Below are 24,489 nucleotides of genomic sequence, written 5' to 3'. Positions count from 1 at the left end.
CCAAGAAGCGCGTATTATTGGTTTTAGTAGTTTCAAAAATTTTAATAAAATACATATACGTAATATTCATTTAAAATACATACACACAGAGGAGAAATGACTACAAGTTTGCATTAAATGCACTCGAAACTAAACAGAAAATACTTGATTAATCGGATTTATTACGCTGCTTTGGCGGGGGAAGCCTTGCATACATCATCATCATTGCTTATATATTCAGCTGTTCTGTGGTTAGTTAATTATTATTTCAACAAGTAGAGACAATTAATTACTGAGCAAATTGTTGTAAATTTAGTGTACGGTTAATTGCGGGCAAATCTATTAGTTTAAACTTGTGTAATTGAACAATTGCCAACTGTGTCCTTTATTAGCAGTCACAGTTTTCTTTTAGTTTCCATTTTGTTGTAGATTTATAAAATATATTTGCTATAATAAATTTTTCTTCGCTCAGTTTACACGCTTTTTCAGTTCGCAGATAGGTTTTGTTTTGGTGTTCTCAAGTTTTTGGCACTGAAGTCTCTCTGAACAGGGTCCGCAAGTCATTCACATATATTATTGAAATATAACATATATAAATATGTCGTTCATATTTAATTGAGCAGCTTTATGGATATGCAAATGCGAGTCTAAACAAACGAAACCGGGCAATATCTGATCATCGCTACGATACGTTTAAATTAAAGAGGTATGAAAATTCTCTAACAGTATTTACAGGGATTTATCCAACGATAAACCAAAATGCCAAAGCACAAACTAAATTATTGCTTATTTTTGGAATAGTGTCTGCTCCCGCATCCCGTGTCATCCTTAGTCCCACTCGTTGTCATTATCCTCGGAATCGGTCTCATCCTCGTCAGAGTGTATAGCGTTGCCGCGTGCTGCCAGCGCCCGACGCAGGGCATCTGCTAGGGCATCGGTGCCGCCGCCATTATCACTGAGCCGCTGGCTGCCCAGCTCCCGTTCCTTGGCCGGTCTCAGTTCGATGCCCTGGCGAATGTCCTTCATCAGATCGCTGCGCGTGTCGCCGCTGCCAGTGCTTAGGGCAGCCGTGTCCACTTTCTGTTAAAATGAAACGAAAAAAAGTAGAATGAAAATCACACTTATATACATATACACTGAGAGAAAGTTTGACAATCAATCAGGTGCTTTTAATGCAGTATGTTTAGTTATCCCGTTATATATATATTAATATTGATATTTCCTGATGCCAGAAACTTACCTTGAGCGTTGTTCCCTTGCGTATGGCGTCCATAAGTTCGTTCCGTGGATCCGGAGCAGATGCCGCTGGCTTTGCCGCTTGATTTGGTGCGCGCGTTGTCGCAATGGCTGGGATCTCTCCCATTGGCATGGGCGGGGGCGGTGGTGGCGGCACCGCCGCTGCAGTAGGTGGTGGCGGCGGCGGAGGTGGAGGCTGCAGGGACACAAAATATAAATGAATGTCAACATATCCAATTCTACATATTTAGATGTCTTACCGCTACTGCAGGTGCACTGACAGGTGGCGGCGGTGGTGGCGGCTGATGGGTACTGATTGGTGGCGGTCTGCTGGGTGGCGGTGGAGCTCGCGTGGCGCCCGGCACAGTGGTGGGCACTGGAGGAGGCGGAAGTCTAGCCGGTGGCGGCGGAGGAGCAGTTCTTTGGTTACCATTCTGCGGCTGGAGAATTAAAAAAATAATTAAATTATATATAAAAATCACGTGCTAGAAATAACTTACGTGTTGATGACGACTTGGCACCGGTGGCGGCATGTGGGGCGTCGATTCCGTTGGGGATTCCACACTGTCCTGCTTCACCGTGGCCAGCACGTTGTTGCTCTCTATAAAGTCGTAGATGAAGGCGCGCGTGTCCCGATCCTTTAGCTGCACCTCCGAGACCCCAGCCTTGACGAAGAACTCATTCAGCATTTCGTCGTTCTCACTGCCCGCCAGAGCGAAGCCCTTGTCCGCATCCCAGCCCACATGGCTGATGTGCACAAAGTTTGTCGGCTGGCTGATGTCCGCCTTGGTCACCTTGCGCTTCTTGTCCTTGGCCTGGTTGCTAAGCCCGAAACTGCTGGATAGGAAGTTCTTTTGCGGTGCTGGCGTCAAGGTTACCGAGTTGATCTTGTTGTTCCGCAGCTGAACGTTGGCCCCATCCGTAGACGATATGCCGCCCTGCATGGCCGGCGGGCGACTCGTCTCCTGAGAAAAGGAATTCACTGGCACATTGGGTGCCTGCTGGCTTTTCTGGCGGTTTCGCTTCTCCTGTCGCTTCCGGTTGCGCGTCTCTATGGTGGTGTCCACAATGCGGAAGAAAGAGTCGCACTCTTCCTCGGATACAAAGTTCAAGCCGACGTGACCGTCCTGGAAATTATAATTATAATATTAAGAATAATAATTAAAATGAGATTCAATCTAGATCCTGCTCAATGCTACTTACACTGCCCTCAAAGGTGAGCAAGAAGGGCCTCGACTTGACCACCTGCATGCCATCGTATACTTCGTGCTCCCATATCAGCTCGTTCTTGATCAGGCAGTAGGCACGCATAAAATAGGACCGAATGGCACTGTCCTTCACGAAGCAAACGACGCCCGTGTGCCGCTTCTTCCAGTGGGCGTGGGCACTGCCCTCCGTTTTGTAGATCTGCACCACGGCGGTGTTTAGTGTCTGAAAGTAGAGCAGGCAAAAGAGATTGCGTTATACATGTGCTCATCGATAGAAAGGCCCTGGGGGGCGATTATCTAATCCAGCCGAACAAAAGGCTTCAACACCTTCAGCTTGCGCCTCATTTGAATGCAACGATCAATGCGACTCCGAAACTCAATGAACTGTCGTGGTCGAGCTCAAAAACTCATCTGACTTTCGGTTTCGCTGCTTTCTGGCCATCGGAGTCGACGGCCCCAAGTGAGTGTGGCTCATTTGAATACCGATTAGCTGGCCAGCCTGTCCAACTCTTGCAGCAACTGCAGTCGGGAGTTGGATGGCTAATCCCGGCACTTGGCATGGGTAGCACGTAGCTACCATGATGGTAGCGCATAAGTCTAGCCTCTGGACATTAGTCTAGAGACGACCCCAGCACCGAAAAGTGCGTGCTGTGCTAAAGCTGAAGTTCAACGGAAACGCATAATTGCAAGCACTGGAAAAAATTACTCCTATTTTATAAGAACCGTGTATTGGAAAGAGGAAAACTATGATATTATATTTAAAATATTTTAATATATACTATAAATATAAAATGTGCCGTTTTGCCACAAAAATATTTTGAACAGTGGGTCGTTTTTCACCGAATTAACCTTACCCCCTTAACCGATTTTCGTGTCAAATATATTTTCATAAAGGTCTAGACACCTGTCCCTCAATTATGCCTGAGTTTCTTTCTGTGTATAAGTTTATATTGCTCGTTTATGACCCAGACAGGAAGTGCTGGCGACAACCGAGGAAGTACCAAAGATTTGACGCATCAGAATACTTGCCAAAACCATGATATACTATAAGCTGTATCCTTTTGGCGCCAGAGAAGTCAAGGCAAACTGTCCTTTATTTATCGATACCGTCGTGAGAAAGCCTGCAAGGCCACAGAAATTACTTGCTGTTCTTTGAAAAAACAAATAAAAGTGAGCGTGTGTACTTTGTGGCCATAACACTTGGCATTTGGTCGAGGCCAAAGCGTGACCCTCTGACCGGAATCGTTGCTAATTGATTCATCTGGTCGCTTCTAAAGGCGGCCCTCCAAAAGTGTCATGTGCTGGCAATTGAAACACTGCAGCTGAATTACAAAACCAACATTATCAATTAATGGGCATTAGAGATGAGCACGGATGGGTGTCTCGATGGATGGATGGATGGACGGATGGATGGCCATGCAGAAACGTTTGCAGCCTGACCTTTGGCGTAAATAAAAGAGAAAGAGACATTGACGAGCGGATTATGTGAATGGGGATGTGGATGCTTTCCAACCCACACACACTTGCGCTCAACTCGTATCTGGCAAGTGCGAAATTGTGAACACATTTGAATTTTTATTGATGCTTAGCTGCTTTTTACCAGCTTCGCATGTTTGTAAGTCTGTGTGTTTGTATGAGTTTGTGTGGACATAAGTAGCATTGTAAAATGATGTCTTGCCTTCTACGTACAAGCTTGCTGTTTCTTTTTCAAAAAAGCATTAAAATCGATGGAAAACCAGCGACAACAAAAAGTGGTCATTGCCACCGAGAGCAGGGGCTCAGAGAGAGGGAGAGAGAGAGGGGAGGGTCTTAGCGGTGAAAATTAACCCATATGGGCCAAGCGGTAAACATGCTCATACGCCCTGTGGTCTCTTTATTATGTCACACACATTGTGAATATTTATTTACCGAGCAATCTGCCTATAGATAGTTTGCTCTTTTTTTTTTTTGCAATATATTTAAAGAATAATAAGCTATTTATAGATATTAAACATTTATAGAGCGCCACTTCCGTTGTTTATAAAATTCTTTGAAAAGCAATGGAATTTGCTAGCCACTGTGAAGCCAAAGTAAAGGTTCAAAGCCTGACAAAAGCCCATCGTAAACATAAACATCTATTAGAAAGTCCGGCTTTGGGGGGACTGGCAAATGTGCAGAAAATGCGTTAAATAAGTGTATACAAATAAATGCGAGCAACTGTTGCGACAAACGACTGCCAAACCACAATAACAACATCATCGGGTTTACAGAGCTGCAGCTTCGAGCATTATCACACGATGAATGTGACACTATGTCATCCACAACAAAGGTAGGGTAGAGTGCACGGAAAAAAATATATAGCATGACGATTGATTGAATGACTAACATGATCTTGAAAGATATTAGTTAAGTATGAATGTTCCTACTGAGAATATATTTAATTCATGATGCCATAATGCTGAATTATCCTCGAACAAACAAATTTATGTTTATAAACATTTTGCTACAACATTGCGACATGACTTTCTCAGTTGTTGAAAACTGAATTTCTAAGTTAAAATCAGCCTTAAGGGGGGATATACATGTAAACCAAAATTTTTTTGGCAAATTTTTTTTTTGGTTTAAAAAATAGCTTATTACTTAAAGAACATACTTTGAAAGTTTCATTATCGAATTCCAACTTTAAGTGCCTCAAATCAAGTATGAACGCAAGGTATACAAGTGTAAACGTGGGCGCATCAAAAACTTTAAACGTCTTTTTCTCAGCTTTAAATTCTTGCATTTCTACCTATGCTATGGACACGATTCACAAAAAAATACGAAACATATCGGAGTGAATCAAAAATTATTATGATCAGCATGAAATTATCTTCTATTTGAACCTACATGGTTGTTATAAAACTGAGTATTACTATTTTTTAAGAGGGTGGGAAGTGAAAACTGATCACCTAAAAATGGCATTTTTTCCTTAAGCCTAGTACTCTGACGAGAAAAACCCGCTGTCTAAATTAGACAGCGGAATCGCTGTTTATTTCGCTACCGAGCTAGTGTGACCAAAAAAATTAAGGAAATTCCATGAAAATGTACTTTTTATGGCGTTTAAGGATTTTCCTTGGTCACACTGGACAGCTGTTTGTAAACAAATATTCAAAAAAAATATTAAAAATATTAATAAATATGGCATTAAAATGTCCTTTGTGGGTTAAATTCCATATTATGGGCTTCCCCTTGACAGCCCCTATCAATGCCACCTTTTTCCTTCAACTTTCCCTCCATTAGGGGTGTCTAAATAAATCAAATGAATTATTTAGACAGCGCGATATCAGCTGTTTACTATCTTGATCTGGCAACGCCATTAAATTTTCGCAGGCTTCATTTTCGTCGTCAGAGTACCGAAAAAAACGACGTGTCTAAAAGTTCTTCTTCTTTTTTTTCGACACCGTTTTTTTTATATGGAGTTTGGCCGCTGTCTAAATTTATACAGCGGTTTTTTCTCGTCAGAGTACTAGGCTTTAAAATCAAAATTTAATTTTTTTGTCTTGATTTCTTTTTGGTTTTTTAGGTTCAAATAGAAGATAAAGGTGTAATGAATACAAAAAAATTTAGTTTGCGGATTTCGGACAGGAATTACGAGCTCTATCGTGTCCATAGCACGGCAACTCAAAGCTCGGGGCGCTACGGCGTATGTTCCATAAATCCGCCATTTTGTAAAATATTGTTTATAACTTATTTTTTTTATCATCTTTGATTCTACTTTTAACTATCTCCAAAGTTTCATGACGATTGCTTGACTATTTCTTATAAAATAAAATTCACGAAAAATTGCCAAATTTTGACCGTTTATATGTATATCCCCCCTTAACTGTAAACAATATTAGATATTTTGATTTTTGACTTCTAAATATATAGTTGATAGAATAGTAGAAAAGCCAAAGATAAAATCAATCATCAATATGCAAGTTCCTTTTTCTCTGTGTAAAAATGAAAATGTAAAGGCTAACTACCTTAACCAGCGACTTGCATTACTTTGGCAGAGTTCAACTGCATTTGGAAATGTTTTGTCAATGGAAAGTTGAAAAATTAGCAAAGCGTGAATTGCGAATCAAAATTAGCGATTTTTTCATGTTGTGCACACCATAATTATCCGCATAACGGTAACTGTTAAATGGCCACATTCCAGTTTTCCACTACCACTCCAATTTCAGGGCATTCTTATCGCTGCTGGCATTGGCCAGCGGTGATTCGCAGCGGGCGGATGGAAGGATTGATAAGATAAGGTTCGCTTGTATTTGGCCACAAATGCCTAACGAGTTATCGCGACCCAATAGAGCGAGCAAACGAACTTCATCGAGTTGGTTTCTCTTTCACTTTGGACAGAAATCGGCTGTGTCAACCCAATAATAATAGGAAAATGAAAACAAAATAAAATAATGACTCGTGAAAAGCAAACAACTGCCGGCCCGCCTATCAATGCTGGCTCAAGCGGATAGCTGATAAAACTACTAGTCAATGTTAGGTAAATATGTGTAAGAACAGCAAACAAATGGTTTTAAAAACACTGTCCAGCCTAGCTTAAGATTATGCGAATATTACTGAGAAACTCAAAATATAATCAGTGTTTGATTTGCCTTACTTGTGCGTGAGTCTTTAATGCTTTCTCATAATGTGTAATGAGTCAGTGGGCAATTCCTACATGTATTTTTACATAATAAATATCACTTATCCCACAAGCAACCGCGAGAGAAGTAGAGATTTATCAGGCACTTGGTACAATTAATCATTTATTTATATTTAGTATTAAAGTTTTAAGCCAACTTGTATTGTAAGTTTCTAAAATATTCGGACGGTTTTACCAAAGATAATAACTGGTTTTCTAAAGGTGCTTATGAATCATGCATTTCGACATTTCTTGATACAATAAAACATTACCTCAAATTGTTTCTGTAAGCAATTTAAAAATAACCCTGAATTTAAGTAGATTCCTTAGAATTTAAGTAGATTTGTTTATGAATTTAAGAAAATTTTTTTGTTTGTATATTTATCTTTCTTAAATATATATTTTTCCCAACATAATCTGGTTCGACTCACGTAGTAAAAGAGTTTGGCCATTTCCTAGAACTTTTAAAGTTTCTTCTTACGAATATGTATTCACTAGATAGCACATAAATTATAAAAGAAAATGCCATTAGATAATGCTATGACATCGTTTAAGTTGAATTTGGCGAACAAACCAGCCACTAGCAACAGCTGTCGACCGATATTGGGTTACACTTGGGTAATACTTGAGCCACAGGAAGTGCTTCATCAAGCTCTGCTGTGAGAGTGAACGAGGAGCATGTTTCTGCGTAATTGTTTATCCCCCAAAGCTTATGCATGATCACTACTCACCTGACACTTTTTGCCCAGCAGCCGAAAGACTGCGTCGTTCTCATCCTGGGTAAGCAGCGTGCTGGCGGCATTGATCTTGGCCCGGGGCAGCGCTGCTGCCTGTTGACCGTCCTGCGACCTCATACCAGTGCTCATTTAGCCGGGGTCTGGTCCGTCCGTCTGGGTATGAGTCTGGCGGTGGAGCTTTAGGCTTTGGAGAGCTCGTCTGGTTGCCCTGCATAATAATGGGGACAAGGGAGCACACAACACGAATTTATTGTACGGCGAAAACAATACGCAAATAACGGACACCAATGAAAAGGGCACAGCGAAAGAGCGCAAAACAAAAGATAAATGTATTAATTTAATAATACAATACAAGCACAAGAGCCAATGAGGTGGGGACCCCAAAAAAGAAGCTTGATAGCTTGATAACAATAAGCACACAGACACACACACACGCCCGGGGGGAATTGCGAAAATGTATTGAGAATCGATTTTGATTCGTCTGATTGGGGCCTCGATTTTAAAGGGGTAACACCAGTGTCAGCGTTGAAAGAAACCCTAAAAATTGCTTTTAAAAATATATATTTATCAATATTAATAAGGGTATATTTGATACTAAACTATAAATGAGGCAAAGTTAACTTTTAATCTTACAAAAATACACTATAAAGATGTGACAACTAGTACTTTTCTAGCTCGAAAGCTTTGTAAATAAAACTATAAAGTTAATTTTATAGTTAAAAGCAATAGGGAACAGATAGTGGGTTTAATTTTATAAAACACACTTATTTCGTGGTAAATAAAAGGCTTCAGCACGACACTTTTGATGCTACGTGACAATTTTTAGCAGCGTGTTTCAAATTAAATTCAGAAAATCTCAAAAACTATATAGACTTGTTGTTTTCTGGTGTTACCCTTTAATTTTAAATAAGCTTTGGAACTAAGAAATGGCCAAGAGCCCGAACTGTGCTGGCTGTGACGACGGTATAGCTAACTCTGGCTGCCGCGGAGCAGATGGAAACGGATCGGATCGAGAGAGGTTGAGTCACGGGTGCGAGTCAGCCGCAGAAACCGAAACAGAAACAGTCGTCAGCCAGCTGCGTTTTACTGTGGGAATGGGGAATAATGGGGCAATGCGGAGCGAGGCAAACTCTTTGGCTGCCGATGGCCCTTATCTTTGGCAAAACCTCTGATTAGCCCTGCTGCGCATGTATCGGTGTGCTTTGCGTGGCCCACACATACAGACGCGCGCACACAAGGCCCGAGTTATTCAACGCCCTAACACTTGAAGATGCGGACTGTGACAACACCTGTCCGCTAGCTCGCTCGCTGGCTCGCCAGGTGGGGTGGCGGCCGTTGGCCATGTAAATAGACGCGGGAGAGTATTGGCTGCTGGCTCAAGGTCCCGCGCCGCCCGCGGGGGAGCACTCGAAAACGCGGAGGGCGCCCCTTGCAGGGGCCATTGATTTTTTGCGTTTATTTTCGTGCACTTTTCACTCTTTCACTCTGCGCTACACACCACACACACTCCCAATCCGCTGGCTCTGCTCGCTGCTAAGTCTCCTCTGGGGTCTCGGCCACTACGTTCGCTGGCGGGGATCTTTACTGGGCGCGCGTCCGCGTCATCCGTGGCATGTCGAGGGTTTTCTCGGGAAGATTCGCCTGTTTAGTCGCGGAACGGACTGCCAGTTTGTTTATTACTCGTTTTTTTTGCACGATAGGGATGTGAAAACTACATCAAGTTATCGATATCGGAACGTCGTGATTTTCTTCATAGTCTGGCAGCACCAAGGCCATGAAAGATTTTAGTGTGGCCAGATAACCCCATCTATTGCAGCATTAATAAAGGAAAAGCCCTTGGGCACACTGTACATTAAGCGCAATTTTTGAAACTCAATAAAATATATTTGAAACTGCTTCGTATTTATTTATTAATATAAATCGTTAAATACAATTAAAAACTGATTCTCACCAACGATTTCTTCGGCGACTGAAACTCCTGCTTGGCCAACCTCAGCAGGTGGAACATCACTGCCAGGAGGCCCGTGCCCAGTGAGTCGCCCACGGCGGTCAGATATGGAATCGCGGCCGTATCCGGATCTATTTTGCAGTGCCAAAGCAAATGGACCAAAGCATGCGCCAGCCACAGCAAGATAAGCAGTTGGATCAGGCTAATGACCAAGAAGGCGACTACGAAGGTCCATTTGGCAGCCAGGTAGGAGAAGTATATGTAATCCGCCAGCAAGAAGAGTACCGCATTGCCCGGCACTGAGATGGCAATGAGAATGCGAACCACGCGGGAGTAGACAGTGCCACGAAAGTAGATTCGATGTGGCCACTCCAGAATCCGGGTATCTCCAGGCAGATTGCCCAGATCGGACCGCATGTACAAGACGCTGCCCATGTGACTGGCCTGCACGGAGACTAGGTTGCCTCCGATCCCATTTATAATAGGCGAAAAAATGGCAAAGGCGCGAAAGTCCTTCACGCAAGAGCTAAGCACGAATCCGGCGACCTGGCTAATGCACAGTGCCCCGATCACGGGTATCCAGCTGATCCACAATATGGGGCGCACATAGACGTTCCGGACCGCCAACAACAGCCAAATGGGCAGTAAAACGACCAGGTAGATGACCACCACGCAAATGCTGATCCAGCTATATGCCTCGGACAGGCTATTTATCGAGGCTGCCGTAAAGGAGAGCACGCTGATGGTCACCACGTCGCCGAGGGAAGCCACGATTGGTATGGCCATGTAGTCCGGATTGAAATGGTAGCGGCTTGAGAACAGGACAATAACCATTAAAAAGGAATCGAGCAGAAAGCAGGAGAAACTGGAGGTGATCAGAGCTGCCGCTGCCAAGAGAGGGAAGTGCTTATAGTTATGCTTCCGGTTCACCGCAGTGCTGACCGCCACCGTCATCAGGCTGAGCAGCAAGGCACAGATGATGGCCTGCAGCTGAACGAGGGCCATATTGCCGACGACTATCTTCAGCACTGTCTTCCGGTTGGACAGATCGCCAATATTGGAGTGGGTGCAAATGCGCGAGGCCACGCACATATCCAGGTTACCTTTCAGGCCGCATAGCACGGATACCAGGACGAAGAGTTCGTTAACGTGAAGGTAAACCGTCCAATCCTGCACTTTGCCTAGCATAAGTCCGGCCGTAATCGTGCCCAGGCCGGCCAGAAAAAATGGTATTACAATTTGAAAAAGCGTGGAGTACCATCGTTCCTTGGAAAGTTCTTCAGAGTCCGCCTTGGTTGCCTTTGATTCTTCATCATTGGTCATCGGATTTTAGGGCTAGATCGATGATTCAACAAGAGAATAACGAAATATAATTATTTTTATTTTACGTTTCAGATCGAATTTCAAGGCTTTAAAAAAATTGAAAAATTTGGAAAAATGTTTGAATGATAAAATCAGCCACTTTGAATCAACAACAAAATTTAACTCATCTGTTAATTAAAGGATTAAAGCTAATTTTAATTTTTTTAAATTACTTTCTTACCTTTATTATAAAAGTTATCTTTTAAAACTCCCGAATTCCAAGAAAAATACTCTCACATTTGTGTTTCTGAAAAGCATATTTCTTTTTATTATTCTTTAAAATGGTTAATCGCCTTAAAACGGTATAAACAAAGTCGCAAATTATTGGCTTAATGCAAAAAGCTGCTCTCTGAAACTCGTTCGTTTACTTAAGCTAAATTATTGTAAAAGAATACTTAAAAAGCTGTGACTATAAAAAGTGATTTTCTTTTTTCTTTAAATATTTGGTTTTTGCGTAAGGAAGGGCCAAGGGCCTATTAAACTTAAAAAATAATCCCAAAAACGGTAATGACTTCGGGCCAGATACCTAAAACACTTGTGCAATTAAACGATTGTAATAGGTTTAAGTAGTCGCCCACTAAACTTTACGATCCCGCGTGATCTTCGTGACCTTCTAAGTGTAAGAGTAAAATCAAAATACATATTGGACTGGGTAAAACCTTGCCTTGTGTCAAGTCGAATATATATCAATTACATATATGCCAGTATACGTCTTGTATATATAAGAGAGTTGTACATACACTGAAAGGCCTGATCTATGCAATACATTTGGCTACACACGATCGGGAGCTGCAGAGAGAGAGAGCTCCCTTTCTGACTGTGATTTGGATTAGTTCAAGTTACTAGGAGTTTGCGCTAACTCTATGCTAGACTGGTTGCTTACAAAGTTTAGGACTACGTATATATTATATAAAGAGGGAGAGTAGAATAATATGATTACATAGTATTATGTATGTATATTGCCTGCTAGCCTAAAATTCTTTGATTTCAACTCTGACTCTTGTGGATGTGGACTGCGTGTGCGTGATCCGTTCCCAAAAAAATACAAATACAGTCCTGTTCCTATTCGGAATCACTTGGCCAATCTTGTGATTATGTAAGGTAAGCGGATATTAATTGCTCTCCACTTATTTGCGGGCTCCCACCACCGGCAACTTGGACTTTACGCCTCCCCCGCCAGCGGCTCCATTCGGCGTGTTGTCGAATGTTGAGCTGCGCAGGAGCGTCGGTTTCTTTCCATTGGCATTGAGCGTACTGGAAGATTTCGTTTGCTGTGTTTGTCTAAGGTTGGACGACGGCGACGATTGCTTTGTCTTGGCCTCGTCCACTCGCTTCCAGATGTTGGCTATGCGGCTTTGGGCCTGGTTGATCTTCACAGCTGCTGCATTTAGGTTGGAATTGCTACGTGATGGAGGGTTGGAAACTACACGAGAGCCAGCCGTAGTCTTGGTCCCAGCCAAGCGCAGACTGGTATTGGCCCGGACAGGGGTCACGCGACGCACGGGCGCTGAGGCAATTCTCTTGGGCGAGCCAGCTTTGGCCGGCGAATCACCTCCGGCTGCGGTCTTCTTGGTGGGCAGCTTTGAAGCCCTATGACCAGGGCTGGTTTGAGGGGGTTTCGCCTCCACAACGGGCACTTGTTCATTGGAGTTTGTGGGCTCATCCTTGACAAATGTTCCCTGGCGTTCCAAGCGAGCCGGAGGAGGTGGCAAAGCCGCTTCAGGTGGTGGCGGCGTTGACTTCTTTTTGGCTGGCAGCCTTACTCCCGTTACTCCCGCCACCACACTGCGCTTGGCAATCGTTGGCGACAGAGTCTTCTTCTTGGGCGTGGCTGCCGTATTGCTACTCCGTTGACTCTGCATGCTGTAGGGCGAGACATAAGCCGGCTTTTTGCGACCCCGGACCAGCTTCACGGCCGTAGCGGGCTCCAGGGTTGTGGGTTTGGCCTTGACTTCTACTATTGGAGGCGGAGGAGGTAACTGCGTTGGCTCCTGGCCATCACAGGACTCCGTTTCCGAGTTCTGATCGCACTCGGGGGATTCTTCCACATCGCCTGCAGGCTCAGCCGGCTCCACCGAAGTCTGACTCTGTCCAATATTGATGTCCGTGATGTAGGTAAACTGTTGCATCATCGCTCTAATTGAGGAGAGCTGCTCGCTGGGGCAATCATCTACATAGGGCTGCTGAATCAAGGCCCGGGGGCACTCAATCAACTGGGTCTTGTATCGCTCGGCACTGCCCCGCCTCCGGCCATTGGCGCGGGGTGATGTGGTGGCCACTGGCGCAGCTGTCTCCAGAATCTCGATCTGAAGCGTTTCGTTGACCTCCAGTGCCTCCATATCGCTGCTGGTGGTGGCTATAGTGTAGGTCTTGTAGCGATCCTTGGCCAAGCGACGCTTCTGCTTTGGGGTAAGAGAGCGGCGATTTGGCGAGGGAGTGGATCCCTGCTTCGGAGTGGACTCTGCCGAGCTGTAGTCATTCATGGTGGCGTCTTCGTCTTCGTCGAAACAGCTCTGGAGCACTGTGAGCGTTTGATCATCGCAAGGTGCCGTCTCATAGTTGGACACCGAAATGGTAGTGGCCATACTGCAGTCCTGCTCACCATCGGCCACCTCCGACTGGATGCTGTCCACACTGATCATGGAGTCCAGCAGCTCGTCCATCAGCGAGGGCGGTTTGATGTTGTCCAGCAGATTGCAGCTGGAGTTCACGCTCTCCGCACTGCCCGCCAAGTGGCCAAGGGCTCGTCTGGCCACCAAGTTGGCTGGAAACATTTTGCGAGCGAATCGGGGACTCTTGCTCGGCAGTTGCTGCTGGCGCAGGGAACTGGGCTGGGAGTGCTCCTGATAGCAGCTATTCAGCGATTCCATTCCCGACGGCGGACGCACATTATCCAGGTCCAGGCTGTTGATGCTGAAGGTCATTTCCGTGTTGTCAATGTCCGTGGCATCGGCATCGGGCTGGAGGAGATTCTCTGCCAGAGCGCGCGCCTCGAAGGCTATCATGGTAGAGTTGGTCATCATGGAGGCACTGGTTCCATTGAACAGGAGCCTCTGAGCAGGTTCCAATCTCACACCGGCATTTTGAACCTGACCGCCTAGCTGGAAGTTAAGGCCTCCCGAGGATCCTGAGTAGCTGTCGCACTGCCCGTTTACCAGGGTATCCAGCGATACCGGCTGCTCATTCGTTGGCGTGATCTCCACCAGCTCTTTCAGGGATTTTGCTTCTGTGATGTCATCATCGAGGCTCAGGGAAGCCAGAGCAGGAGCCGTTTGGCTGACACTGGGGAAGCTCACATCATTGGGACAGGTGTGCTCATTCCAGGTGTTGTTGTTACTGCTGCTGGTGGTGTTCTTGTGGCTGTTGCTGCTGCTCCTTAACTGCTCCGCCGACGTAACAAACTCCAGGGTCAATCTCTCCACAGATTTGAGCATTAGGTCAGGGTCCTTGTGCCTCTCATTGGCGCCAGAAACGGAGGTTTCATTGGGCACACTGTCCAATCTGACCATGGTGTCCAATATGAAGGACTGGTTGGACTCATCGCTGGAACGATCCTCTACGTCCAAGTCTTTAGACCCAATAGCGGTCACGGGACCGCTCTCGAGCTCGTTCCCGCTCTCTTGATCTGGAACTACTTGACTTCTTGCCGTGTCGATGTCGGTGGCGGCGATAGGATTCGGGTTGAGGCTGCTCGGGTGCAGGTGCGGATTGCTGGTGGCGTGCGCTTTCTGCTCTACGTCTGGAGCTGCTGTGCTGAGGGCACTTGCTGATGTAGTAGCTGCCATTGGGTGACACGGTTCCAATGCAGCTGCAGACGTAGCCAGGACGTTTTTTGGCACGGTGCTGATCTTCTTGGAGATGCCCGTATTGATGCATTCCTGCAGCAGCTTTTCGTCCTTGCGCTCTCGCTCCCGCTCTCGATGATGATGATGATGGTGGTGATGGTGATGCCGCTGTCGCTTGACCTGTCCACTGGATGGCAGCTGTACTGGCAGCGAGTCGAACTGCTTGAGATTGGGATCCGATTGAGTGGAGGAAGCACCACTAATGGGCTGCTGTTGCAGTTGCTGGGACCTAGCTCCGGGCTCCTTGGACTTGTACATGCCCTTGAGAATGCACAGCTCGAAGAGGGACTTGGACTGGTTGTCGTTTGAGTCACTAGAATCCACGGAGCTATACGACTCCTGCTGCTGGTGCTTGCGAACGGTCATGGCCGAGTTCAAGGAGCTGGCTGAAGTGGCCGCATTGATGGCTATGGGCTGCGAGGAGCTGAGCGAGCTGGAGCGCTTGCCGTTCGAGCTGAAGCCAAGATTCGATTTGGGCCTATTGCAGCCAGCGGCAATAGCCTGGAAAATAGGGATTATATATTTTTAAAATAAATTTAAATAAATTTAGCTTAAGTTTGCTTACCTGACTCAGTAGATTGGTGTCATCCTCCGAGTCAATAGAAAGGGAGCTCAGCGAATCATCTTGCCAATGCGGCGGGCGTCGAACTTGATCTTGTCTGGGAGCTGGTTCGATGCCAGGTGGCTTTGGATCCCCACCAGATCTAAGAGAAAACATAAATATTAATCATTTCCAGTTTCAGTCATTCTAAAAAATTATTCCTTACTTAAACCAACATTTTATATTAAAACAAAACATTGTCACAATAAAGTAAAGCCTGCTTTATTCTTTTTTCATTACTTACCCCTGGTTCTCCTTGAGCTGCACCGCTGGTCCCACCAGGCTGGAACCGACTGTAAGATTTGAGAGGCCCGAAGCCACAGAGAAATTGCAGGGACTGTCTTCGACCAAGAACTTGTTAATCTCATCAGCGGAGGGCTGGTAGCCCGGCAGGTTGTTGCCACCGCGTCGGAGCATGGCGATGGGATCGGGACTGGCCTCAGAAAGCGGTTTTTGCATGCCATCGCGGATGCACTGCTGCAGCAGATGACCAGCTGCCCCGCCACAATCTGAGGTATTTGAGGATACATCATCGGAAAGCTGATGAGCGTAGATCTGTGCGTGATCAATGACGACATCCTTGGGTTCATTGGAACTCAAAGAGATGGCCGAGAGATTGGTATTGCTGGCAACCTTGGAGAGAAGCGCCGGTGTATCTTCCGTACAATAGCTGCGAGTGGTTTCCTCAACCACACCAACTTCGTTATCCACTTGCCCGGATGTCACAATCTCTGCCGGCTTACGTTGCATGCCCATGTTAATGCAGTTGGCCAGCAGAAGTTCGTCTTCGTTGTCTTCCTCCGCCACGCTCTCGGGGGCCTTTTCATCGTCCACGATGCTGAGGTTACTCAAACTGGTGGCCGTGGAGAACTGGGCCGGCGTGTGCTCCACATTGAAGCTGCTCAGGTCATCCTCAAAGACGCTACGCAGTGGCCGCTGGCTGGAAGAAATCGGAGCAGGTGAGGCCATAACATTCACCCCCAAACCAGGGTCTGCCCCACTATTCCGTCTCGGCGACTGTGGCATACTCTGCGTGGGGGAATCTGGAATCTCTGAGGGGGAAATAACTCCACTGGCCAGGCGACTGAAGTCACTAACCACTGAGCTCTTGTCATCGCAATTGGCCACGTCCACATCGGGATCGTGAACTAGCGAATCCATGGAGCTGCGGCGCGAAAACATTAGCGGAGTTTCCAGAGCAGAACTACCCTGGGTAGCGGGCTTAGCGAGACTTGGAGGGGGTTCCTCTTGCTTTGATGCCTTAGCCTCGATCCCTACAGGTGCCTGGTTGGCTTTGCCCACCTCATCCAGGCTGCTCAGGGAGTCATAACGGCTGAAGTAACCGGGTGTACCCTCCTCGCAGTAATTTATAGGTTTCTCTGGCGTATAGGAGCCTGATCCGCACGAGAGCTTGGTGGACTTCTTGGAAGCCTGTCCCTTGGTAGCCACATCTCTCACCTCCAGTTTCGGCTCCACCTCAGCCTCGGCCTTAACAGCCGATCGTAGATCGGTAACAGAAGCTGCATTGGATATAACATAGGGAGTGTCCTCGGTCTGGTAGCACTTGACGCTGTCGTCTAGAATCAAAAGGATCTCCTGACCCTCGACTTTAACAGGTACTGCCTCAGCCGGTGTTGAAGTATTCTTCGAAGCGCCTGCAGATCCTGATATGTCCAGGTCGGATTCAATTTGGTTCTCCGCATAGCGCAGGCTAAAGTCCGTGGGCTGATCAAGGTCCGTCTCTTGATATGTCGAGGTCTTTGTGGCACTCTCGCTGTATTTGACCGAGTAGTCGATGGGCTGCTCCTCGGTGACCTCTGTGTCCTGTTCCATTTCCAGCTCAAAATCAGTGATCTTTGGCTTCATCTTGCGATGGGCATCCGAGGCTGAAGCAGAGCGTATGAGATGATCGTAAGCGGAGTCCGACTTGGCCGAGTAAACTGAGTCCCGGCTCTCGCTCTTTGTGAGCATGGCCGAACGAGTTAAGCGGGGCACAGCACGATGGCGTCCAGAGGAGCTGGAAGTCCGTTCTTTGGCCAGCTTACCACCAGTATCCAAATTATCGCATGTCTCCGCGGTATGCCGCTCGCCAAGCTCCTGCTGCAACGCCTTTGCCTTGCGAGCCTCCAAAGTGGGTAAAGCCTTCAGTCCCATGGAACGGGCAATGGGGTCCAGCTGATGTTGGTTTTGGACCGCCGGGCGAAAGTTCAGCAGATTCTTTAAAGCCGACGAGCTGCCCTCTGAGATCATGGCGTGCTTAGAGTGGATTAATGAACGCAACATCGGCACTGCCCCATTGTCCCAGAGGAACTTCTGGTCCTCGGGGGAGCGTGCCGAGAGGTTCCACAGGGTGCCGCAGGAGTTACTGACCACCGTCAGGCTCTCAGACTTCAGTTGCTGCAACAGGATGGCCAGGCAGTTGTGCTGGCGCAGGATCTGTCGATATGGTTCACACACAGCAATGTGGCTGGATACGTTTCGCAGGATGCCGCCAGCGTTTTCGATAATCTTCAGCGTTTTACTTGGGCCTTCATAGCTCAACATTCCAACTAGGAAGGCCAGGGCTCCGTCTACAGCACAAAACTCGGCCTTGTTGGTGCTGCAGTGCGCCGAAAGATTCCACAAGGCCGACAGGATGGCCTTTAAAGTGTTCTCACTCTTATTACGCATGGCCGCCAGGGCCAAGGCCGTCACCGTGCCAATCTCATTGAGAACCGCCTTCATATTGCTGTCCGCACGCCAGGAAAGGTTGCGCAGCACGCTGGCCGTCACCTGAAGGAGATCGTCTGGCGCCGAGTCCAGCTGGGCCACCAGGGCCTCCATGAACTGCTTTTGACCACACAGCAGCGCCTTGTTGTTCTCATCGCCAAAGGTCAGATTGGTCAGGGCCATCAAGGCATATCTCCTGAGCGAATTGCAGCACTGATCCTCCGGCTTGGGTCCGTGGACAGCATGGTCCAGGTGCACGAGGTTCGGTATTGCGTGCAGGGCCCCCAGCTCGCACATGGCATGGCGATGCTCCTCGTCGAAGCTGACCTTCATTAGCGACGAGATGGCCGCCAGCGGATGGCGATCGGAATCATCGGCTATAGCCTCGCCCCCGCTCTGGAGGAGCGTCTTTAGGAAGGAGCAGTAGTCGACAATCTGGTCGAGAAGGCGCAGCACCTTCGCCTCCCGCCGTCCGGCCTTCTCGTCAGGATGACTGTGCACCACATTGTGCAGTGCTTGTCCAGCGCACTTTCTCACCTCCTGGTCATTGTCCGGGGCGTGCATCATCTGCACCAGCAGCGGCATGCAGCCGGAGCGTCGTAGGGTGGCGCAGCTTTGCGTGCTCCCCGAAAGCTCCAAGAACTTCTTCGCCATTTCCAGCGGATCGTTAGAGCCGAGCATGGAGAGTAAAGAGTACACGCATTCCACCTTTGAGCCCAAGGTGGCATCCACTGCCGAGGTGCTGTACCGCTCGTCGAAGCTCGTTGTCCAGGCGGCTCCTTTGGGCAGCCTGGGAGCCGGAGCAGGGGAGTCACCGTCCAGAAACCGAGAGAGTGTATATGAGGGCTCCTTGCTGCGAGAAGGACGACCTGCACTGGCTGGAGATCCCCCACCGTTTCTAGGCGGCAATTCCTCCAGCTGCTGCTGCTGCGCCGACTGGCGCTCAAAGTTCCTGTCCAGGCTGCGGTGCTCTCGCATCTCGCGGAGTTCCTGCGCCAACATGTAATCCGGCGGTATAGGATTCTCATCTAGAAAATGCTTGGCTGCCGGCTTCTTGCCCACAGCTCCGGATCCGGATACGCTCTGGGTGAAGTGCAAAGTGTTGTCGTCCTGGGTGAACTCCTTCTTCGTGTAGCCGCTGGCGGCCAGCTCGTAGTCACTGATCTCGCCATCGCGCTCGTATTTCTTGTCCATCTTTAGCTGCTCTCCAGAACTCGCACCGAGGCCATCTTCATAGTCTGGTGGCGGCACCGCATCGTAGTCGAGAAAGTGCGGCTTGCGCTCCGGCACCGAGTCCACATCCACATCGTCCAGACTAAGCCCAGCGATGCCATCCTCCAGATCGGGCGTCAGCGTTGGCTCCAACATAGCCAGGCGGGGATAGGGGATTTGGAGCGGGGTTCTTAGTGCCTTAAGTCAATGCTCCATGGCCTGTAGGAGAGACGAAGGGAAAGGCAAAATTGAGACTTTATAAATGACTATAAATTTAGTGCCGAACCGGGGCGTGGGCTAATTATAGACACAGACGTCTCTTGTCCACGCCACGCCACCTCCGTGCCCGCTAAGGCCTGTGATAAACTGTTGAGCAAAACTAAAACAGAGACGAACTGATGTTACATGTGGGCAGAGCCCAGAAATGCAACCGGATAAGTCGCAGATAAGGCTTAGATTATTCCCAGGGGATCAGAGGAATCAACGAGGACAAAAATGTGGAAACTCGGTAGAAAAACTTTTTAGTTCTGCCTCCTGTTTATTTTTAAAAGGGTTAACTTTGGGTTTTTTTTAAAATTTATTATACAGGAACCATATGTTTTCGTGATACGTTAAGTAATAAAGTATGAACTTTAAATAAAAATTATTTTTTGGCACCTTAAAATACTGTTCATTTTCACCATGATACCATATAATATATATTTGTGTATGTTTAGAGTTCTTTCTAAAATATTTTAATTCAAATTAAATTTAAAAGAAGAAAACACCATAGGCCTAGCATGGACACTTGTCTGTTTAGTTGGTAATCTTAAGAAGTCACAAACATGTGATTCTTTAATGATCGATGGCAACTATGATACGGTGATCCCACGTTGATAAACATTTTCTGACGTTGGTGAAGTCATTTTCTCAAATTTAGGGTTGAATTAGAGAGTGGTTTACAAAAAAAGGTAAAAAATCGAAATGAAAATATAGTTTTTCTAGGTAATTTATTATATAATTATTCAATTGGCTGCTACTTAACCCACACTTTTTTACTTAAAATTAATTATTTCTGAGACTTCCCACTGAGGTGCCACAAAGTGGCAGGTTCTTTTGATTGTCTCTGCCTTTGTTCACTTTGAAACTTAATCATCGAGCCAACTTTCAGCTAGGGTATAGTATAGCACATCCAACGAGCTAGTAGTGCCAACAGCAATAGCAAATAGGCGGCTAAATCATTATCATGATTAGCTGGCGCTGCATCTTTTAGAAAGTTAGCGGCACACGGCGTCGTCTTTGCGGAATTTCCAGTGCATGAAAAAGATACAGATGCGTTTTCAGCTGATATTCCTCTTATTGTTGTTGCCTTCTGCTGTTGTAGTTGCACACACTCCCCGAGTACGAGTACAAGACATATTTCTCATTTGAGCTACCGTTGAATTATGTGCAAATGCAATTTGGTGCTGCACTTCTTTCGAGTTGTTATTGTAGCGTAAAATTGAGGCATGGACGGAGAGACAAATGTACATAAATATGTATGTACACCGAAAGAAAATATGTCTGCAATGGGTCAGTAGTTTTTTTATGGATGGATTTAGGTATTACTAGACTATAAGACAATTTCCTCTGTTCAGGCAATCCAGGCAAAGACCGCTTGGATTGCAACTGACCTGGGTCGCGTACCAATTCCTCGGCTCGCACAAGTCAACTTGTTCAAGCTCCAATTGGCAAATTAATCAAATTTTAATTGCGACCATCATAAAAAGAAACAACGAACGAATAAACGAACGAAAAAAACTGAGTTGTAACCGCAATTTGAGTGGCTGCGAAATGCAAATCGCTTGTGTAACAGCGGAAATGCATCCATCCATTCGAATGGAATGCCGGCTGTCCAACAGTGGCCAATTATTCATCATCACCACACATTTGTTGGCCAAGGCTCTGGGCTTACAGTGTAGGAAATACACGAATAGAGATTTCCTTATCAAAAGTGTGATAAAGCAGCTAGCTGATTAACTTTTAGTATGAGTTTTGCCACGATATTTGTCTCTCAGGGTCTCAAGAATTCGAACAATGATCACTTGGTGAATCAACAATATATCAACGCGAATTAGACAAATCAACACGCATATAGACTCTATATATGTACCGATGTGTGCTGCCAAGTACCACAAAGAATGCGGGAATATGCGTCACTTGTCTAGCCAAGAGCTTCAGAGTCGTCCCCCAGAGAGAGACGACTTCTCGTGTTATTAACCGGCCACTACCAAAAGCCATCACAAAAGGCAGCAGTACAATGGAAAAAAATTCAAAACTAAGGGCTACGAGTGAATAGTAATTCAAAAACGGATAAAGAAATAGATAATTTTCAAAAAAACAATTTGAAATCAGCGGCAGCAATCACTTTGTAGAAAGTGAATCAGATTATATCAATTAGATATACCACTGATTGCTTTCAGTCTTTAATCGTTTGTCTTTAAAGTGTTTATGTGAAACGACTTTATTGTGTTGGTAAAAACAATAATTTGAATTATCAATGAAAAAGTTGAATAATTTAACTAAAATATTGCGTTCCATTTATGGGGTCTTGAATGAAAATGATGCTGTCATATTATCCCAAAAAGGAGTGGTTCGACTTCTTGACACTATATACAATTTTAAAAATTCATTTTTTCTTGGTTTAATCAAGCATTTTGTGACTTAAACTAGGGCAGGATTTATTGTAACTTAATAGAAACTCTACAAGTGAGATAAAAATATTACAGCAACCAAAATGCTATAAAAAATTTATAAAAAGTGAAAGCAAAAACACAGCTTTTTGGTATAAAATTTGGCATTGTTAACTTTTAATTCGGCACTAAAAAATATATTAAGAAAAAGAAATATTTAAGTTTTCATATTCAATAAAAACTCATGGTAAAGCCAAATTAATACCTTTTTTGTAGAACGTTTTTAACAATCTAAAAGAACTTTCCCTGTATAGTCCTGTTCACTGTACTCGATTTTGCCTCCCAATCTAATGATTCACACCCACTGTGCAGCTTTTGGCTTGGCACACATTTTGCATACCGAATATCCGAATATCATCCCAGCGGCAGAATTATCAAAGAAAGAAGAATTGGCAATGTCCAGGCGGTGAGGAGGAACGAGGAGCAAGGGCAGACGATGGATGTGGAACCGAAAGCCATTAAACAGGCGCACACAGGGAAATATGCGAAAAGTATAAATAATAAAAACTACACAACAACTGCCGCCGAATCCAGATGTGTGTGCGAGTGTTGTGTGCATTTGTGAGTTAGTTTAATGAACGCCACTTCGCGGTATGTTGTTTTGTTGCTTTTATATCTTTGCCGCCGCGCCGAGATGATGATTATGTAAATTGTAGAAAAGTAAAAGGGAAACTAAATACGGTTCGAAGCTTGTAAAACAATAGACCGTGCACATATGTACATATACAGTGGTATGTATGAATTTTCCCCAATGGTCAAGCAACCGAAATACGCTGTCGGTCGAAGTGATTAATTATAGCGCTGGGGTGAAATGGAAGTGGTTGGAAATTATAGAAATGTTTATCAATTAGGCGGGCCACACTCACTTGCAACGGTGGTGCAAACAACAACAACAATACACAATGCGTTTTGCTGATAAAGGAGCTCTTACACGGACAAGCACCCACACTGCAGCGCAGCCGCATACACGCACACACACACACACTAGCACAGCTGTGTATTCTGCTTGGACTTTTATTGATTTTTCCTGTAAAAGGAATCCGCAGAAAACAGGAATTCGCCAAGGAACTATAAACATTCATAAAGGCCATCAATTATGGAGAAACGCACACACACTGTTTCGCCATTAACAGAAACTGAATTAAGTAAACATTCTACGTTTTATTGTCACGCCAAAATAAGACAATTCCAATTTGACGGGGAACGGCTACGAACTCCCACACAGGCAGATTCTCCGATCCGATTCTCGTACCTTGATTAAAACAGTTTTTCAGCAGCTTCTTCGCTCGCCAGCTGACACATTTCCCGCTTTATCACCTTTGTTTACTCAGAGATATTGCGTTTATTAGTATTCTCCGTACATTTTGCGATAAAACAAATACAAGACGCGCCCGAAACTTTGCTTATCAGAAAACGGTGTTAAAATTGCGACCAGCCGCGAGTTCGTTTGTTGTGTCAGTGTGGCCAGATTAGGTTAGCTCAAAAATGACACTAGTATATAGTCTTAAAAGTGGCTTGATTTAATGAGGGTATTCTCTAGAAAAACGGCTGAAGATATCGGCCAATTATCGTAATATTAATTTAGCCTATTTTTCCAATTATTTCATTCGTGACATTAACGATTAATATTATAAGAAAATATTTATATTTATAATTATAATAATAATAATAATAATAATAATAATAATAATAATAATAATAATAATAATAATAATAATAATAATAATAATAATAATAATAATAATAATAATAATAATAATAATAATAATAATAATAATAATAATAATAATAATAATAATAATAATAATAATAATAATAATAATAATAATAATAATAATAATAATAATAATAATAATAATAATAATAATAATAATAATAATAATAATAATAATAATAATAATAATAATAATAATAATAATAATAATAATAATAATAATAATAATAATAATAATAATAATAATAATAATAATACGTAATGTACGATGTACGTAAACCTTGATATACCCCAAGTCATCCACAAGTAATGGGCACCCTGTCTCTCTCGTTTTCGTTGTTGCTGTCCAGTGTTGCCAGTTGATAAACCAGTTATGACCCCTCAGAAAAGCTAGATTCTGAGAAAAAAAAAGCTAAAAGTGAACAATATATGGAGGTCTGGTAAAGTCTGGCAACGCTGGTAGCTCGTGCGGCAGAGTTGCCAGACTTTTCGGTCCCAGCTACCATCGTTGCCTGATTGTAAGTGAACTCTCGTTAGCTACAAGCAAGCTAGACATTTTCCAATTTGAATATGCTAGATCTAGCCCGAAAC

At 45.0% G+C, this 24,489-nt stretch overlaps 2 protein-coding genes and 1 pseudogene across 3 annotated transcripts; all 3 read right to left on the bottom strand.

Annotated features, from left to right (window-relative positions):
* Positions 1-572: 572 nt before the first annotated feature.
* Positions 573-9,500, bottom strand: WASp (WASP actin nucleation promoting factor). 2 transcript variants are annotated; one of them, XM_017176183.3, is made up of 7 exons: positions 9,295-9,500; positions 7,791-8,004; positions 2,419-2,646; positions 1,716-2,342; positions 1,476-1,655; positions 1,220-1,411; positions 573-1,059 (listed from the first exon to the last, which is right to left on the bottom strand). In XM_017176183.3, the coding sequence occupies exons 2-7, from the start codon at positions 7,923-7,925 to the stop codon at positions 808-810; spliced, it is 1,614 nt and encodes a 537-aa protein (XP_017031672.1). In that variant the 5' UTR covers positions 7,926-8,004; positions 9,295-9,500; the 3' UTR covers positions 573-807. The 2 variants fall into 2 exon arrangements, with proteins under 2 accessions (XP_017031672.1, XP_070142498.1); XM_070286397.1 differs by lacking the exon at positions 9,295-9,500 and adding an exon at positions 8,690-8,858.
* Positions 9,501-9,729: 229 nt separating this feature from the next.
* LOC108080885 (solute carrier family 41 member 1 pseudogene) lies at positions 9,730-11,067 on the bottom strand (annotated as a pseudogene).
* Positions 11,068-11,344: 277 nt separating this feature from the next.
* Apc (APC-like) lies at positions 11,345-23,631 on the bottom strand. The gene is made up of 4 exons (XM_017176128.2): positions 23,437-23,631; positions 15,797-19,692; positions 15,517-15,655; positions 11,345-15,452 (listed from the first exon to the last, which is right to left on the bottom strand). Exons 2-4 carry the CDS (start codon positions 19,627-19,629, stop codon positions 12,234-12,236), a joined length of 7,191 nt encoding a protein of 2,396 aa, XP_017031617.1. The 5' UTR covers positions 19,630-19,692; positions 23,437-23,631; the 3' UTR covers positions 11,345-12,233.
* Positions 23,632-24,489: the final 858 nt, after the last annotated feature.

This window comes from Drosophila kikkawai, chromosome 3R (genome assembly GCF_030179895.1).
Source record: "Drosophila kikkawai strain 14028-0561.14 chromosome 3R, DkikHiC1v2, whole genome shotgun sequence".
NCBI lineage: Eukaryota > Metazoa > Arthropoda > Insecta > Diptera > Drosophilidae > Drosophila > Drosophila kikkawai.
The sequence above is the reverse complement of the archived record's forward strand: the minus strand, read 5'-3'. Positions and strand labels throughout refer to the sequence as shown.

Excerpts from the sequence above, each read along its gene's own strand:
- WASp (XM_017176183.3), bottom strand. The coding sequence starts at position 7,925 with ATGAGCACTGGTATGAGGTCGCAGGACGGTCAACAGGCAGCAGCGCTG. Across the intron at positions 1,412-1,475 it reads TCAGTGCACCTGCAGTAGCG|CCTCCACCTCCGCCGCCGCC; the intron begins GTAAGACATCTA and ends GTGTCCCTGCAG. Across the intron at positions 1,060-1,219 it reads GCAAGGGAACAACGCTCAAG|AAAGTGGACACGGCTGCCCT; the intron begins GTAAGTTTCTGG and ends TCATTTTAACAG.
- Apc (XM_017176128.2), bottom strand. The coding sequence starts at position 19,629 with ATGTTGGAGCCAACGCTGACGCCCGATCTGGAGGATGGCATCGCTGGG. Across the intron at positions 15,656-15,796 it reads CAGCTCAAGGAGAACCAGGG|ATCTGGTGGGGATCCAAAGC; the intron begins GTAAGTAATGAA and ends GTTTTCTCTTAG. Across the intron at positions 15,453-15,516 it reads ACACCAATCTACTGAGTCAG|GCTATTGCCGCTGGCTGCAA; the intron begins GTAAGCAAACTT and ends CCTATTTTCCAG.